The sequence below is a fragment of the Neophocaena asiaeorientalis genome, unplaced genomic scaffold (genome assembly GCF_003031525.2).
Source record: "Neophocaena asiaeorientalis asiaeorientalis breed wild unplaced genomic scaffold, Neophocaena_asiaeorientalis_V1.1 scaffold57, whole genome shotgun sequence".
Lineage (NCBI taxonomy): Eukaryota > Metazoa > Chordata > Mammalia > Artiodactyla > Phocoenidae > Neophocaena > Neophocaena asiaeorientalis.
In genome coordinates this window covers 4,363,049-4,379,025 of record NW_020172731.1, presented here as the reverse complement: position 1 = coordinate 4,379,025, position 15,977 = coordinate 4,363,049, and the positions used below count along the sequence as shown (strand labels likewise).

At 37.5% G+C, this 15,977-nt stretch overlaps 1 protein-coding gene across 5 annotated transcripts in view; it reads right to left on the bottom strand.

Moving 5' to 3' along the window:
* Positions 1–15,977, bottom strand: part of PARP8 (poly(ADP-ribose) polymerase family member 8) — a 181,482-nt gene that overhangs the window by 20,325 nt on the left and 145,180 nt on the right. For 3 of the 5 annotated variants that reach the window (XM_024740348.1, XM_024740347.1, XM_024740349.1), the window contains exons 17-24: positions 12,166–12,291; positions 10,613–10,678; positions 7,714–7,781; positions 5,870–5,918; positions 4,639–4,751; positions 4,335–4,407; positions 2,656–2,725; positions 12–85 (exon numbers count right to left, since the gene is read on the bottom strand). In XM_024740348.1, coding sequence (XP_024596116.1) covers positions 12–85; positions 2,656–2,725; positions 4,335–4,407; positions 4,639–4,751; positions 5,870–5,918; positions 7,714–7,781; positions 10,613–10,678; positions 12,166–12,291 — 639 coding nt within the window. The remainder of the gene's footprint in view (positions 1–11; positions 86–2,655; positions 2,726–4,334; positions 4,408–4,638; positions 4,752–5,869; positions 5,919–7,713; positions 7,782–10,612; positions 10,679–12,165; positions 12,292–15,977) is intronic. The other 2 variants (XM_024740350.1, XM_024740351.1) reach the window with 1 other exon arrangement.

The window sequence follows — 15,977 nt, the reverse complement described above, 5'->3', positions numbered from 1 at the left end:
AGCTACAACACCTGTGATGCGTTGCTGTTTTTACTGCTTGAAGCTGGCTCATCCTTGGCTGACACCTTCTGCTTCTTGTTCATCCCTAAAAACATCAGCAAAATAATAATTTAGGGACAAAGCCGTATCATGCAGCTCAAAATACAATCCATCTACACTGCAAAGTTCCACTTTAGGCAAAGGTTTGACAGCATCAGGCCACAGACCATCACAAAGGGCTCCTGAAGGAGCAGCTGCTGTGCCCTGAGCAAGCAGGGTGGAAAGTTGGTGGGTTCTGGAAATCCTGGTCAAGTTACAAAGTAGAAAATATACTTTGTTTTTCTTTGCATTGAAAAGAAGGCTAGGACCTTCCCTTGCATAAAACTGATATAATCAGAAAATTCTTAAAACTTGATTTTAAAAGGCGTTTAGGACCTAAATTTTATTCTTACCATCTGGTGACTAGAAGAAGATAAGGGGTGAAAAATATAAACAATTTCAGAAAAATATATTTATACTGCAACTTAACTTCATGCTCAATTCCTGTAGAATTTACTATTCCTCCTAATAAAGGAAAACTATTTAAGTCCTTGTGTCCATGATACTCACAAGTCTTACCTTAACCTGTTAATGCCATGGCTTTTTACTGTGAAGTATTTCAGACAAAACAGAATTAAAATTCCTGTCTGTTTTAGAATAGGTAGATTTGTAGCTATAGTGTATTTAAAAATGCTCATCTACTATCCTGAAGTTGAGAAGCCTATTTGTTTGCTGCTGTTTCAATAAACGGCTTAATGAAAATGGGGCAAAGTCTATGGACCAAACTGCAAATGGTGTGGATGCAGGCACTTTCCAAGGCAGACATTCCCGCAAAGGGGCAGAAGTGGGTGTGGTCAAGCTGAGGAACAGGCGAAGCTATTAGTGCAGAAAGATGGTTCTGCTCTCTTAACTCGTAGACCTGAAGCCCTCCAAACCAAGTATGAAGCTACTTCAACGTACTGTAGAGGTTCTTCCTTTTTATTTTTCAGATCAAGGACACTGAAAGAATTGGATGAAAGCTATCTACCCTCTCTCCACACAAACATTCACACAGACAAATTTCACATTCATCTGAATCCCTCAAAAACCTTTCCATGAACCCATCTAAGGAGTCAGTACACCCGTATAAGAAGAAGAAAATCACAGGACTCGATGATGTGTTGTGTTGTCCTTATCTATGCTGAGATTGTATTTATTTATTAAAAATGGTTTGATATTACTTTTTTACTGTGTTCTGTTTTAAAAAAGATTTAGAGTCTGATTTAAGCTGATTCTGATCATCTTTCCCACTGAACTACATGATTTTATTTCCTATACTATCTTACTCTTCTGATGTTTATTTTCCTAGTTTTATTTTGGCATATTGTATTTTCAAAGATCACTGCAACAATATCTCTCAACAGTATGTTTTTCTACAGTGCGACTGTGCCACTCTTTCATCAGGAGATGGAGTCTAATTCCCCAGCTCCTGGATATGGAGGGGCTTGTGACTGCTTTGACCAATACTGTACATGGGAAGTGGCGCCACGTGAGTTTTGAGGCTGGGTCAGAAGAGGCATACAGAGCCCGCCTGGTCCTCTTAGGACATGTGCTCTGGGAAAGGTCGAGGTGGAACACTGAGAAACCACTTGCTGTGGCTGAAAGAGTGTGAACTTGAGCAAGAGAATCAGACAGGTAAGCCTGCTCAATGTTCTCCTGGTTATTAGATCTCTCTAAGTCTCCTTTTCTATAATATATGGATCCTAAGACTTACCATCCAGGCACCATGTGAACAACATCTCCTGAAGTTGTTTAGTGGAATCATGTAACCCCACACAACACAAGCACATAAGCAAAACCAACTATATATGCAGGTATACAAATATAAAAGCCTTTAAGTCTAAAGGGGAACTCACCAAACCCTGAGGTTGTTAGGAGGAAAATGTTTCATTTGTTATTTTATACAATTCTGTGTAGTTTCAATTTCTTTACAATGGGCATAATTATTTTATATTTAAACAGAATAAGTTTCTGTTCTGAGAAAAAAAATCACACAGATCATTGTGAAATATTCCAAAAATTTTTAAAGTACAAAGAAAAAATCACCCTGAATTTTACTACCTCAGGATTACGAATGCTAACAATTTGGTAATCGTTCTTTCCATATTTCGAATTTATGAGGCTCCTCCTCGGCACATGGTTTCAGTTTATTCCAATATATTTTTCTCAAACAATCTCACTAAAATATTAACAAGAAGTTGTCAATAAGTAGGATGGTTCTGAGGGTGTTTTTCTAATCCTAAGTTTTCCATACTGCTTAAAACTTCTTTAATATAATATGTAAACATTTTTCAGTGCTCTACATAATATTTTGTACATGCTATATTTTCAATGTTTACTGTAGACGGAACAAATGTCGAAACTATTGAAACAAAATTAAAATTAATTTTGAAACTGACAAAACATGCTCCATCTCATATGCTAGGGGAAGTATTATAAATTCATCTTGACACGTGAGCTTTGTTTTTACTTCTGACATTTACCAAATGAATTTAATACAAATACATCAAATAAGCTTCATTCACTCGATAAAAAATTGTGCCTAGAATATACAACAACAAAAAATATATTTGAGGTTGAAATGAAATACAAGCTTACCTGAGTAACCAAATGATATGCTTGACATTGGACTAAGATAGATTCCACTTCCATACATTGCACCGTGGAGCTAGAATGAGAGGAGGTGGGAAAGGAAACGGTCAGTTTATGGTTTCAAATGTTAATATTTCACAAAAGAAGACCATTGGTCTTACGCTGGAACATTAGCTCTTAATAGAATGATAAAGCTCTGATTTCAAGGTCTAATTTGAAAAGAGTACTAATATTCTCGTTCTTAAAATTTAGAGTGCATTGATATATGGAAAATGACAGCCAGAAAAAATCCTTAGTAAAGATTTTCCACCCAGCTGATGACAAAGAGTCACTTAGTATCGAGTACTGGAGTAGGCTTTTTTTTTTTTTTAATTAATTTATTTAGTTTTGGCTGCATTGGGTCTTCGTTGCTGTGCGCGGCTTTCTCTAGTTGTGGCGAGCAGGGGCTACTCCTCGTTGCGGTGCGCGGGCTTCTCATTGCGGTGGCTTCTCTTGTTGCGGAGCACGGGCTCTAGGCATGCGGGCTCAGTAGTTGTGGCGCATGGGCTCTAGAGTGCGGGCTCAGTAGTTGTGGCTCACAGGCTTGGTTGCTCTGCAGCATGTGGGATCTTTCCTGGACCAGTGATGGAACCTGTCTCCTGCATTGGCAGGCATTTTCTTAACCACTGCGCCACCAGGGAAGCCCTGGAGTAGGCTTTTATGTTAATGACTCTAAAATACTGAAAATAAACGTGGCTGAAACACATGTGACAGAAGGTTGATCAGGACTCATCTGCTAGTATATCAACAAAATATCTTAGATTTTCATTATACGGCACTGTCATCCCATTCCTTACTTCCTCTAAATTTTTCAAGTTACGGAGAGTTTCATTAACTGAAACTCTTCGACTGGTCTACTACTCAGAACAATTAAAATTCTCTCTTATTATCTCCATGCTCTAGGGCCCTCATACCGTATTTAGTATGCACCAAATATTAATTCAATAAATATGTATTTATGGACATTTTATATTTATGGACATTTATATTAAATGTGTATCTATGAACATTTATATGTAGTTGTGTCATCCCAATTGTCATCAGAATATGAGATCTCGCACAGGTGACCGGGTTGAGGATTTCATCTCCTGACCTCCTTACATCATCAGATGAAAATCAGCTGAATGAGAGTGAGGTGGGATGCTGGAGATGAAGGGCGTAAATAAAGATGAAGACCACACCCACAGTATCCTGCCCATGTGCTGCCCTACGGGCTGAAAAGCAGGTAGCCGATGGCTCTTTGGTGTCCAATCTCCATTTTGCTTATTCTTAGCCTTACCTTTTCTTCTGTTAAAGTAGTCACACTGAGGTTGTGCTCAAAAAACTTGAGTTGGAGTAGCAGAGAGAATTTGTGTTAAGGTTTTACCTCTTTTGTGCTAATTTTTTTCTATTAAGTTTAAAGTGGTTTCACTATTTTCTCATGGGGAACTCAGTTTTCTTTTTCTTTTCATCCCTATGTTGTGTATAGATCAATTCTGCTTGACTTATTTTGTGAAAATTACGTATGCCTATTAGAAAAATCCACGTAATTTTTTAAAGCATACACGCATCCCCTTTTGCAAGTGAAAACACCACCAGGACGGACTGCTTACTGAACTCCAATACTGAAGAATAATGAGTCTTGTTAAAGCATGCAGAAAATTTACCTGCAGTCGTGTATTAGAAGCAACAACCAGACCATTTCTCAGGATGGAGTGCCAGTTTTCAATGTGCGAGCCACTAAAACACAGGGGAGGGGAGGGAAAAAGCAAAAATCAATGACCTTTTTATGGGGGTCTCAATATAACAAGTCATGGTGCCTTCTCAGAGTTCTGGGTTTCCTAGTCAAGTACCGTGTAGTGAACTGTCCAGTGCTAACAGCCAACTACTAAAAGAGGATGCCTTCCTCCCCACACATTTCTGGAAGACTAAGTGGGTGACACACACCCCTAAACATAAAGCCGTACTCACTGAAATGCAAAGGTGCTTCCGAAGAGTTTTTTAGCAGCTCTAAAATTGGATTCTTTGGCTGGTGGACTGCTGAGAAGAAGGAACTGATGGGGAGTGTGCATGAACTTCAGTTGCTGCCATTTAAAATAAGGATGCAGGAAAACATGTCAAATTTAACATACAATCAGGCTGATGACAATTTCAAACTTTACTGGTTTAAGAATTATCTAGTTTCAAACCATAATAGTTTATATTAACAGGGCATTCATTTGACAAAAACCCTGCATAAATGATAAATCGCATGGAATTGCTGATTTGAAGGATAATTCTTTAGGCTAATGGAAAAGGAATAGGAGACAGACAATCCAAAGTCATTTATATTTAGCTTTGGAATATGCCATGTAATCACATTCAAGCAGATCTGCCTTCCTAATTACATTTCTTTTTGAGACTTTTATTATTGAATTCCCTAAGTATCCACCAGCTATTCAACTGGGGAAATATCTGAATTTGCTAAGCAGAAAAGTTAGTTCAAGATTTTAAAACTGCAAAAATTATCATCATCATGCTTTATTTACATATATTTGTAGAATTAGAAATTGCCTACATTCAAATTATAGTTTCCCACTTTGCTCATGGAAAAAATTGAAACAAAGTCTTTTGAATCAGTCGCTTAACAAAATTTTCTAACCGCTGCCCTTTCACCTAAGAATATATGTACTTATACAGGAATCCAATATATAGGAATCTCATAGTTTAGAGATTCATAGATGGGTGAGCTGAGATTTTCGATACTGCTCCTAGGTGACGATCAGAACTGAAATCAGAGTCCATTAGCTTTTTCTTTATTTTGTAAGCATATTAGGCCGATAAGTAAGCTATCTGGAGGCAATATCTTCTCCAATATAGAAAAGTAAAGCTGTGCCAACATTAAACTGACAATGATAAACAAAGCACATTACCTTTCTGGTCAATCTCTAGATAATGTCCTCTCTATCACATGTGGAATAACTAAATGGTTTCACATTGACTCGTTTACTTAAAAGTTCAGGGCAGCAGCCTGAAATTGAATTTGATATCTTGGAGAAACTTAGAGCTGGGGCGCATGTGGTCATTTCTAACTGAAGGATTAGGTTTGGCCCGAGTTAACTTCAATCTCCTGGAGAGGCTGCCTAAAAATCACAGGGGTCAGTTCTCCCAACTAGTAAGTGTCCCTCACATTTCTGTACGTATACGTGAAAAAACAACTTACCCTGTTAACTGGCAGTTTCACAATATGTGACCTATTACTTGAAATAACCCTGAAATTAATTAAAATAAGCCATCAGTCACAAATATATGCCACATATATTTAAAGTGTTTTTCCCTCAGCTGGCAAGTGATTAAAACTTATTTTTGCTGTGACATAAACTAAATTGAGTAACAATTTTACTTAATTACATCATTTTGCTTTGCTTCCTGAAACAATTTAAAGAGCTGCTATAATAAACAAGATACTTTAATCTGAAAACACAGACGTAGCTCTTTAAAACTTAAGAGATATAATTTTTAATAACTACAACCTTAGATGTCAGCAAAGTGAACATTTATGAATATGCTTTCAAATAATGGTAATCTAAATACAAAATTTAGAAGCTGATTCAGACATCTGCTTCTCCCTACACTGTCTAACTAAGAATGAGTTTTTATGAAGATAGTTTTCCTTTCTTTAAATATTTGAGGATATTTGTGCTGATACATACAATGGTTTATATACAAACTGTTGTTCACCATATGTAGACAATGAAGGTGAAAAAAAATCAAAACCTCAGGTATCTGAAAGGACTAATTGTTTTATGCTTTGCAGTATAGAGAATAATAACTAAAAAAAGTGTAAAACATGTTGGTAAATTTTCTCCTCCTTGAAGGAAGAGTGACTAACAAGCTGAAGGAAATGATCACAAATAATTAAAAGTGAACAATCAGGCTAACTTCGGGGAAAAAAAGAAAGAGATTAGATATTTGAAATTTTTACCTTCATTTTGAATATGACTTAATATGAGAATTTTAAAAGTTAAAATAAAAACTGTGTTATTTTACTCAGTTCGTCAGAATTTTAAAAATAGATTATACAAGATACAAAGGAGAAAGACTTCTAAAACCTAACTTTTGTCATGGTTTTACTGGACTAAATTAAATGTGTTTTGTAAGGTTCTGCCTAAGTGAAAGTCAAGTAATTAAGAGTCGTGAGGTGGCCTCTTCCTCCTTTGCCCATCTTTACATATTTTTTTAAAAACTTCCTGGCTGTAGCATGGAACAAGTACTCATTCAGACCAATTTCTTATAATCTTTACATTTGTATTACTGCCTGATAATCATGGTAAATTCCATTGTCTTTGAGTTGTCAGTGATTTCAAAGAGACGCACCTAAAACCCCCATAGGTACGGTGAGTAGGTGAGTAGATACTACTGTTTTCTTTTTGCAGATGAGAAACCAGAGGGCAAATTATTTGAAGTAAGTGTTGTAGAGCAAGGGGAGCTCTCAACCCACCCCTCAACTATAGCCTAACCCTTCTTTTCTAGGGTCAGCCTGGACTAACGCTGTGTGCCTTACCCGACTTCCTCTGAAACAGTGCCTCATCGGCAGTCATCAACCACAGAGTTTATCAAATTTACACTGTCTTTGTTAAGGGAGTAAATTATGCAAAACACACATTATAGAGAGATTTTCAGTAAGTGTTTGAAACAGTTTTATCACACAGAAAATTAGATGAAAATTAGTTTTATCACACTAGAAAATTAAACGAGCCAAAATGGCTTCACCATGTAATCTAACCAATCAAAGTTTTTAAAATGATAGATAACAAACTGCTGTCGACTGCACCATATATCCCTGCAGTGCACATGACAGCACTTTCTTCCCCTTGTGATGTCCAAATTTTAATTAAAGTGAGAGTCCTTAAGGACTCTTGGACTGTAAAATCACCAGGCCTCATAGGCTTGCAGAACTGTAGCATTGCAGGTCTTGCAACATAGGCTTTTTTTTTTTTTTTTTTCCTTAAAGCAGGCAGTAGGAAGTGATGCTGTTTTCATTAAGAGGAAAACTAAATTTTATACCATTGCAGTAAGGGATGAGCAAGGGGGTCTTGTTTATCCATCTGCTTCTTGATTTCCAGATACGGTGCCTGAAAAAAAAGTCATTATACGTTTTGATTTTTCTTAAAAATTCCTTTTTTTCTTTTCTCTTTTTCTTTTTTTGCAAAAGGAAAATCAGACTGAACAGGTATGCCTTATCCAGTTAAACGTGAAGACCTGTGGTTGTGACATGATAATGGCAGCCATTACCCTAGTTGCTTCTCCCCAAGATGATATGAACTCTGACCTTCCATGCAGGACAAAGGACTTGCCGGAACGTTTTGATAAGAGGCTCAATGGAATTTTAGCCTGGCTTCCATGCACTAGGCTGGAAGTCCCTGGACCACTGCTGAGTCTTTGCTCAAGAAAACCCAATGTTGCTAAAACACAAAAGGTACCAATCCATACAGTTAACCTTTCAGTAATTCTCTTATCCCCCCTGAAATTTCCATTTCCCCAGAGCCCCCCCTATTTTCACTTCTCTGTAGCCCCTTTTTGTTCCCTCTCTGTTTTCACTTTAAAAAATCTCGGTCACCTTGCCTTACTCGGAGGTGATCTCAGTTCACACTGCAAGTTTCTCTCCCCTACTGCAGTACTTGAATAAATCTGTCTTGTCACCTTTATCAAGTGTCTGGTTTCTCTTTGACATTTTTAACATTTAACTAACATTAAAGCGAAACTTCTAATAGCTACTACTCATGCTCATATCTGAGGGTACTGACTTCGGGTAGATCTTTACATGAGAAAATTGGACAAAATTTACATAAGACGATGACCCCTTCTTTTAAAAGTATTCACCCAGATAATTAACAATTAACAAATATTTAAAAGGAATTCACCCAGACAATTAACATTTTCCTAGAAAGAAAGGCAATCTGTCTGTGACAATTTAGGCCAGTATAATGTTATATTTATTTGGAGAAATTTAAAGAATTTGACAGGATAAAACCTGACAGCATCCCTATGAAGTGTACACTGAGGGAGAAGGCAACATTACTATTTACCATCTTGGCAATGAAGAAACTGAGGCATCAAGCAATTAAGCAACTGCTCAAGGTTGCAGGCCACGTCACTGATGAGCAAATCATACCACATGGGCCTCCAACTTCCCAAGCTGACAGGCAATCATCTCCATTCCCTCCTATTAAAATAGCTTACACATGACCCAGAATAAAGGAAGCAATTCTTGGCACAGAGCTGATCCCAGAGTCAGGGTTTGTAGCTATTTTTAGATACAAGAATGCTCTGGATCTACGGTATAGTATAAATATCCTATACCAAAGTCTTTGGTGACCAAAAATGTTTAATTGTATGTAAGGTACTGCAATAGGTTCTTTTTTCCCCCTAAGTGGAAATGCATTTATTGTTTTCTTTTCCTCATACAAATTATAAATGTTTGCTTGAAAAGGAATTCTGATAATGTAGAAAAGGCATAGAAAAACAGGTGGAAAGAATGACGGCTTTTAAGCAAATAATATAACTTGTGAATTAAAGGATCTCTTGTTTACCACTGTCTGACACATACCATTTGTTGAATGGATGAATGAGTATTTGACTTTATAAATAAATAACTATCAAAAGAACCAAGAATCAAATTTGGGAATGTGAAAATGTACTTTGGGCTTCCCTGGTGGTGCAGTGGTTAAGAATCTGCCTGCCAATGCAGGAAACATGGGTTCGAGCCCTGGTCCGGGAAGACCCCACATGCGGTGGAGCAACTAAGCCCGTGCACCACAACTATTGAGCCTGCGCTCTAGAGCCCGTGAGCCACAACTACTGAGCCTGCGAGTCACAACTACTAGAGCCCGTGCTCCACAACAAGAGAAGCCACCACAATGAGAAGCTTGTGCACCGCAACCAAGAGTAGCCCCCGCTCGCCACAGCTAGAGAAAAGCCCGCACACAGTGATGAAGACCCAATGCAGCCAAAAAATAAATAAATAAAATAAATAAATCTTAAGAAAGAATAACTCTTTTTAAAAAATGTACTTTGGATGCACATCTGCAAATGGAGTAGATGGGGTAGTGGGGGCGGGGGAGTGGCACAGAAGCTTTGTGGGCCCCAAGACTGGAGAAATCACTATTCCCTCCCTCCCCAGAGAAAGGCAATGACTTACCATAAACTTGCAAAGGCCTCTAGGGGCAGTGCAAGCCTTGAAACCACCATATGCAAACTCAACCCGCAATGTGTGGTATTGTCAATTAGATTGTTAATTTCTACTTATAATGATGAGCTTCAAACCTTTCGCCAAGTGTTTGGCAGTGGAAACGCCTCAATAGTTCAATAAGATGTGCTTTTCTAAGTGCTGGACTCCTGCCCAGGGATATATTGGACTTTCATAATAAACCCTGATCCTTGCTCATCAAACTCTTCCACCAAAACCTCCCTAGTGGCCAAAAATATAAACTCATGCTCTCAAGGTGTCTGGTGTCTTCCAAAGTTCTTTTGAGATTCTGTGTTACATCTAAACTATTTACGTGTAATTTACATTTGACAGAATATTAGTTTTGATTTTAACATTAAAATGTTTTGAAATTACTACCATTAATTAAAATTGGCAGTCGAGGAAGATGGTACCAGATTTAACTTTTACCTTAAGATATTCCAACAAATTCTTGTCTGAGTTTGAGAGCCGAGCATTCAGATTATGATTACGCAATTACCCTCCAAAGTCACAGCGGTAGCATGCCAAAACACTGATGTAGTTTAATTAAAACATCCTAGTACAAAACAATTTTCATTTTTTTATGATTTTAATTGTACTCTCATATAATAGAAAAGTCTACATTTTACCACATGGCCAGTACTCTCAGATATTTTAAAAATATAATTTCACTCAAGCAAAACTGAATTGTACAAGACCACAAGATGATAAACTTACTTGTGTCATTTCTCTAATAGAAGTTATGCTGTCCAATGCTTTCATTACTCGATCATAGTTCTTCTTCTGTTTGAATGGGGGAAAAAATAGTATTCACCGTAAGCCTTTGCAAGTCTGCATGTTACTTGAGAGACATATTATTTCTGTACCTGAATTTTCCATCAGGGTCAATTTGAAAGCAATGACTGTGTTGTGTACACAAAAGGGAAGACTTTGGGCTTCCCTGGTGGCGCAGTGGTTGAGAGTCCGCCTGCCGATGCAGGGGACACGGGTTCGTGCCCCGGTCCGGGAAGATCCCACATGCCGCGGAGCGGCTGGGGCCGTGAGCCATGGCCGCTGAGCCTGTGCGTCCGGAGCCTGTGCTCCGCAACGGGAGAGGCCACAGCAGTGAGAGGCCCACGTACCACAAAAAAAAAAAAAGGAAGACTTTAATAAGATGGCTCAAGGACATAGGATTTATAACTGAGTCAGAGGGAAGAAAAAAGAAAATAATGCCAGTTTTAGTGTAAATACATAAAATGATGTTCAGCTTACAGGGGAAAAGCTATAAATACACAAAAGATATTAGGCTCCTGATTCTTGTTGTCACCACTAAAAAATTAAGCCATGATGAATAAAGTAAGCACAGAATCCTTCTAAAACACAAAAATCCACTTTAAATCTTACAGTTTCATTTTGCTTTTAGTTCCTTTTGATTGGAAGATTGTTACCAAACAAGTATGATTAATAAGTGTGTAAATGACACCATACACTCAATTGATAATTCATTTTAAAGCACACTGAAAATATGTGCACTGTTGCCACTTGTGAAGGAGGGAAAGAGTTTCCAAGAGAATTTTATATAGTCCTTGTTTCCATAAAATGATTTCAGGATGAATAGTAATAGAAACTAAGGCAATTTGGGCTCTCATGTAATTTGAAAATCATGTTATTTCAGAAGAATTCTGCCAAACTTCCCTGAATATTTATAAAACTGTTTTCTCAAGAAATGTCAGTTGATCAACAATATGAAATAAACTTTCACTAACCTTCAGCTAACTGGGGAGGGAGAGAGGGGACGGCAAGAGAGGATGAAATAAAAATGCAAAAGAAAAGGGAAAATTTGTCCCTTAACCCATGATCCTTAAAATTAAAATGAGATTACATAAGTTAGACTCTCAAAAAATATATGATGAAATTAAAATAATCATATTGACCATTATAAACCAATTTATTATAGTTATTTACCTACCTTCCATGCAGATGGGATGTGTAAAGATCAGAATTTGAGGGGATTAAAGTTAAATGGGTCTAGTTTCATGAAGGCAAAGTTAGGAAAATGGTTTTAAAGTAGAAAAGGAGAGGAGAAGTAACAGGATACATGAAAGACAAGGTGGAAGTAAATCAAATTTGTGGAAAAAGAAATCATATTTGCTAAATGGATACAGAGTTCGTGACAGGTCATGGGTATGATGAGACAGTAATTTAGCTAAGAAAGAAGAAAGCTAATGAGACTAAAATCTCAGTTATTGTTAAAGGAAACTTGTGACTGATGTGCTAGAATGACTACTTACCCTTGGGTTGAAGGCCAGCATCTGAGGATTGTTAGGATCTACCACAGAAGGATATGGCTCGAAAATGACAACTTTTCTAGGAGATTCCAATGCGGACCTACACATGGATACTAGTAGATCTACCACCTTGAAATACATACATAAGATAGTTACTACCCTTCAGGTTTTATCAAATGCTTTGCCACTGTTTCTCCCTCTCACGGTAGGTAATTAGGAAAGATTCAGGATGGCTAGCAATCTCTGAAATCTGTAATTTGTGACTTTAGATCAAATTTGACCAAACCTGACTATTAATTTAAAGTAACTAATATTTAAAGTTACTTTAATATGTGTTATTTAAGGTAACACATATTAAAGTGACTAATATGTGTTGCTTCCAACTACTCACGTCTTCATATCTGTCTTTAACATGTCTTTGTCATTAACACATACTACGTGCTAACATTGTTGTAGGTTCTGTGGAAGAACAATGAACAAGACAGGTCCTTGAAAAGGTCTCGTGAAATTTTCCTTTCAATGGAGAAGATGTGCTGAAAAATCAGTTAAATATACGCTTAAAGACATATAGTGTCTGGCAGTGTTAAATGCTATAAAAATAAAGCTGGCATTAGAGACTTAGGCCGTAGGGGGGACTATTTTAGCGTGGGCAGGAAATGTGGTGACGTTTCAACAGAGACCTGAGCGAAGTGGGAGACGGAGACGTGACTAACTGGGAAGAAACCATTCCGGGGGAAGGAAACTGCAGAAAATGAATCTGACATGCCCCAAGGACAGTAAATCTCCTGACACCATCTTACTTCTTCCTACTCTCCTCTGACAAAGGCTATTAATGCCCTCTGATTTGTTAAATAAGATGGCTTTATTCCTATGCGCGTCTATGACTCCTTCGCACAATTCACTAAGAGGCAAGGCGACACAGCAGTCAAGAGCGTGGCTCCCCTCCCTAGTTCCCCAAAACAACACACTCTAGCAACTGGATCAAGAAAGCCGATACTGTCTAAACAGAGAGAGCTCATCAGAACGGACGTACCTATAGGGTAAAGACAAGAGACTTCATAAGGAAGCGGCTAACTTAATCTTTATAGGGAAAGATATTTCCAGAAAGTTTTGAAACAGGCATTTAAAAAATGCACAGTAAGAGTAGGACAATTTTTGATTCTTATGGTTAATGAGGGGGTATTGTGACCTAATGACAGTAGGGCTCACTATGTTGTGTGTATACTCACAAAACACATCCACCCAATCACAGCATCCAGAATTTCCAGTGACCTAAAATAATTAGCAACACTCAAGCCATCGGGTGTAGGATCTATAAGTAACACATTCCAAAGTACACAGACATAGATACCCACAGGACTTACTCAGAAAACAGTAGAACTGAAACAGCTAATATGTTTCTACCACACTATTCCATTTATGTGTGTGTGTGTGTGTGTGTTTGCAATAAATTGGATTCCAAGCAACAGATAATAATAATAAAGACAAATTAAAACCCTCCTTTTTGTTTTCCTCTCCCATACTCATACGCCTTCTACCCCAGAAAGATGCACCGTAACCCAGATACAAATTGTTTTCAGCATTATCTGGTCTCCTAATATAGTAAAACCCAAGCAAGAATCCTGAGAAAGAATCATCAGTAACATAAAAGAGCCTTTTCTGAAACTTTTGGGGCCAGGAATTGGTACAATCTTATAAATACCTTAAAAAATTATATGTCACAGTATGCATTTGAAGCTTTGTAAAAATACATACCCTTCACGTATGTATGATCAAATGATCTTTGACAAGGGTGCCAAGACCACTCAATGGGGAAAAGACAGTCTTTTCTACAAATGAGGGTGGGAAAACTGGATATACGCATGCAGCAGAATGAAGCTGGACCCTTATCTTACACCACACACAAAAGTTAAATCAAAATAGAATAAAAATGTAAACATAAAACCTTAAACTGTAAAATTCCTACAAGAAAACAGGGGGAAGCTTTATGACATTGGATCTGGCAGTGATTTTTTAGATATAACACCAAAGCCATGGGCAACAAAAACAAAAATTGACACTTGGACTCTATCAGACTTTTATGCCTCAAAGGACAAAATCAAGAGAGTGAAAAAACAACATGGAATGGGAAAAATATTTGCAAATAATTTATCTGATAAGAGGTTAATATCCAGAATACATAAAGAACTCCTATAACTCAACAATAAGAAATCATATAAACTTAATTTTAAAATGGGCAAAAGAACTGAACAGACATTTCTTTTAAGAAGCCATACATACAAATGGCCAAAAAGCATATGAAAAGATACTCAACATCACTAGTCATCAGAGAAATGCAAATAAAATCCACAGTGAGATATCACCTCACAACCATTAGGATGGCTACTATCAAAAAAACAGAAAATAAAAGGTGTTGGTGAGCAGCTGGAGAAATTTGTGCCCTTGTGCACTGTTGATGGGATTGTAAAATGGTGTAACCACTGTGGAAAACAGTATGGAGATTCCTCTAAAAACCTAAAAGTAGAAATTCCATATGATCCTGCTGTAAGTGACAATCCCACTTCTGGGTATATGTCCAAAAGAATTGAAAGAAGGATCTTGAAGAGATGTTTGCACACCCATGTTCACAGCAGCATTATCCACAACAGCCAAGAGGTGAAAGCAACCAAAATATCCATTGATGGGTGAATGGATAAACAAAATGGGGTATACACATATAATGAAATACTATTCGCCCTAAAGAAGGAAAAGCCTCTCACCTGTTACAAAATGGATGAACCATGAGGACATATTATGCTAAGTGATATAAGCCGGTCACAAAAAGTCAAATACTATATGCCTACACTTGCGAAGGATCTAAAGTAATCGAATTCACAGAAACAGAAAGTAGAACGGTGGTTGCCAGGGATGGGGGTAGGGAGAAAATGGGAGTTTTCAACAGGTATAGAGTTTCAGTTCTGCAAATGAAAAAGTTATGGAAGTCTGTTTCACAGCAATGTGAATATACTCAACACGACTGAACTGTGCACTTAAAAACGATGAATATAGTAAATTTTACACTATGTGTTTTTCACTACAACAAGAAAGGCACAAATGGATACAAGATAACCTGAACAATGTTCCCCTTTCAATCAAATACTTTAATTAAAAACCTTGTGCCCAAAGCTTCAAAACAATCAAAACTACCAGAAAAAGCAAATGCATTGTTTTGCCAATCATTTCACCGGTGGACTTAAGTAAATTATAATGAAAATAATGGATGTAGGGGTAAAGAAGTTAATTAACAGAATATTTTTGTTAATATATGTCTTAACCTAACTGAAAAGAAACAGCGTAACTACCCTGGCAAAATTCCTTGCTGTCCACCGAAGTCACATACTCCTTGCTTTCAAGGTATAGGGCTACTACTGCCTGGAAGCAACTGTACTGCATGCGACATTTCTACCCGTCTTGTTTAAGTCAGGCCATAAGACTAGTTTTAACCAATGGACAGAAAGTGGAAAGGGGCTGAGCTGATGAAGAAAGAGGCGCTCTTTCTCCCCTTTCCTCCCTTCCCCTCTACTGTATGCCAGTATTGAAGACAGCAGACTCATGTGGTGGACGGAATCCGGTTCCCTCAGTGATCACACAGTTGCCCAACAAACATTCTAACCGAACAGTCGTGTGAGTTAGAAATAAAAGCCTACCATCTTAAATCACTTTAATTTTATGGTTTATCTGTTATAGGAGTTAGCATTCAGAATCTTTGAACAACGAAAGGTTTATGTTACACTGTTTGGATTTGTACTCTATTTACATATGTTAATTTTTCCACA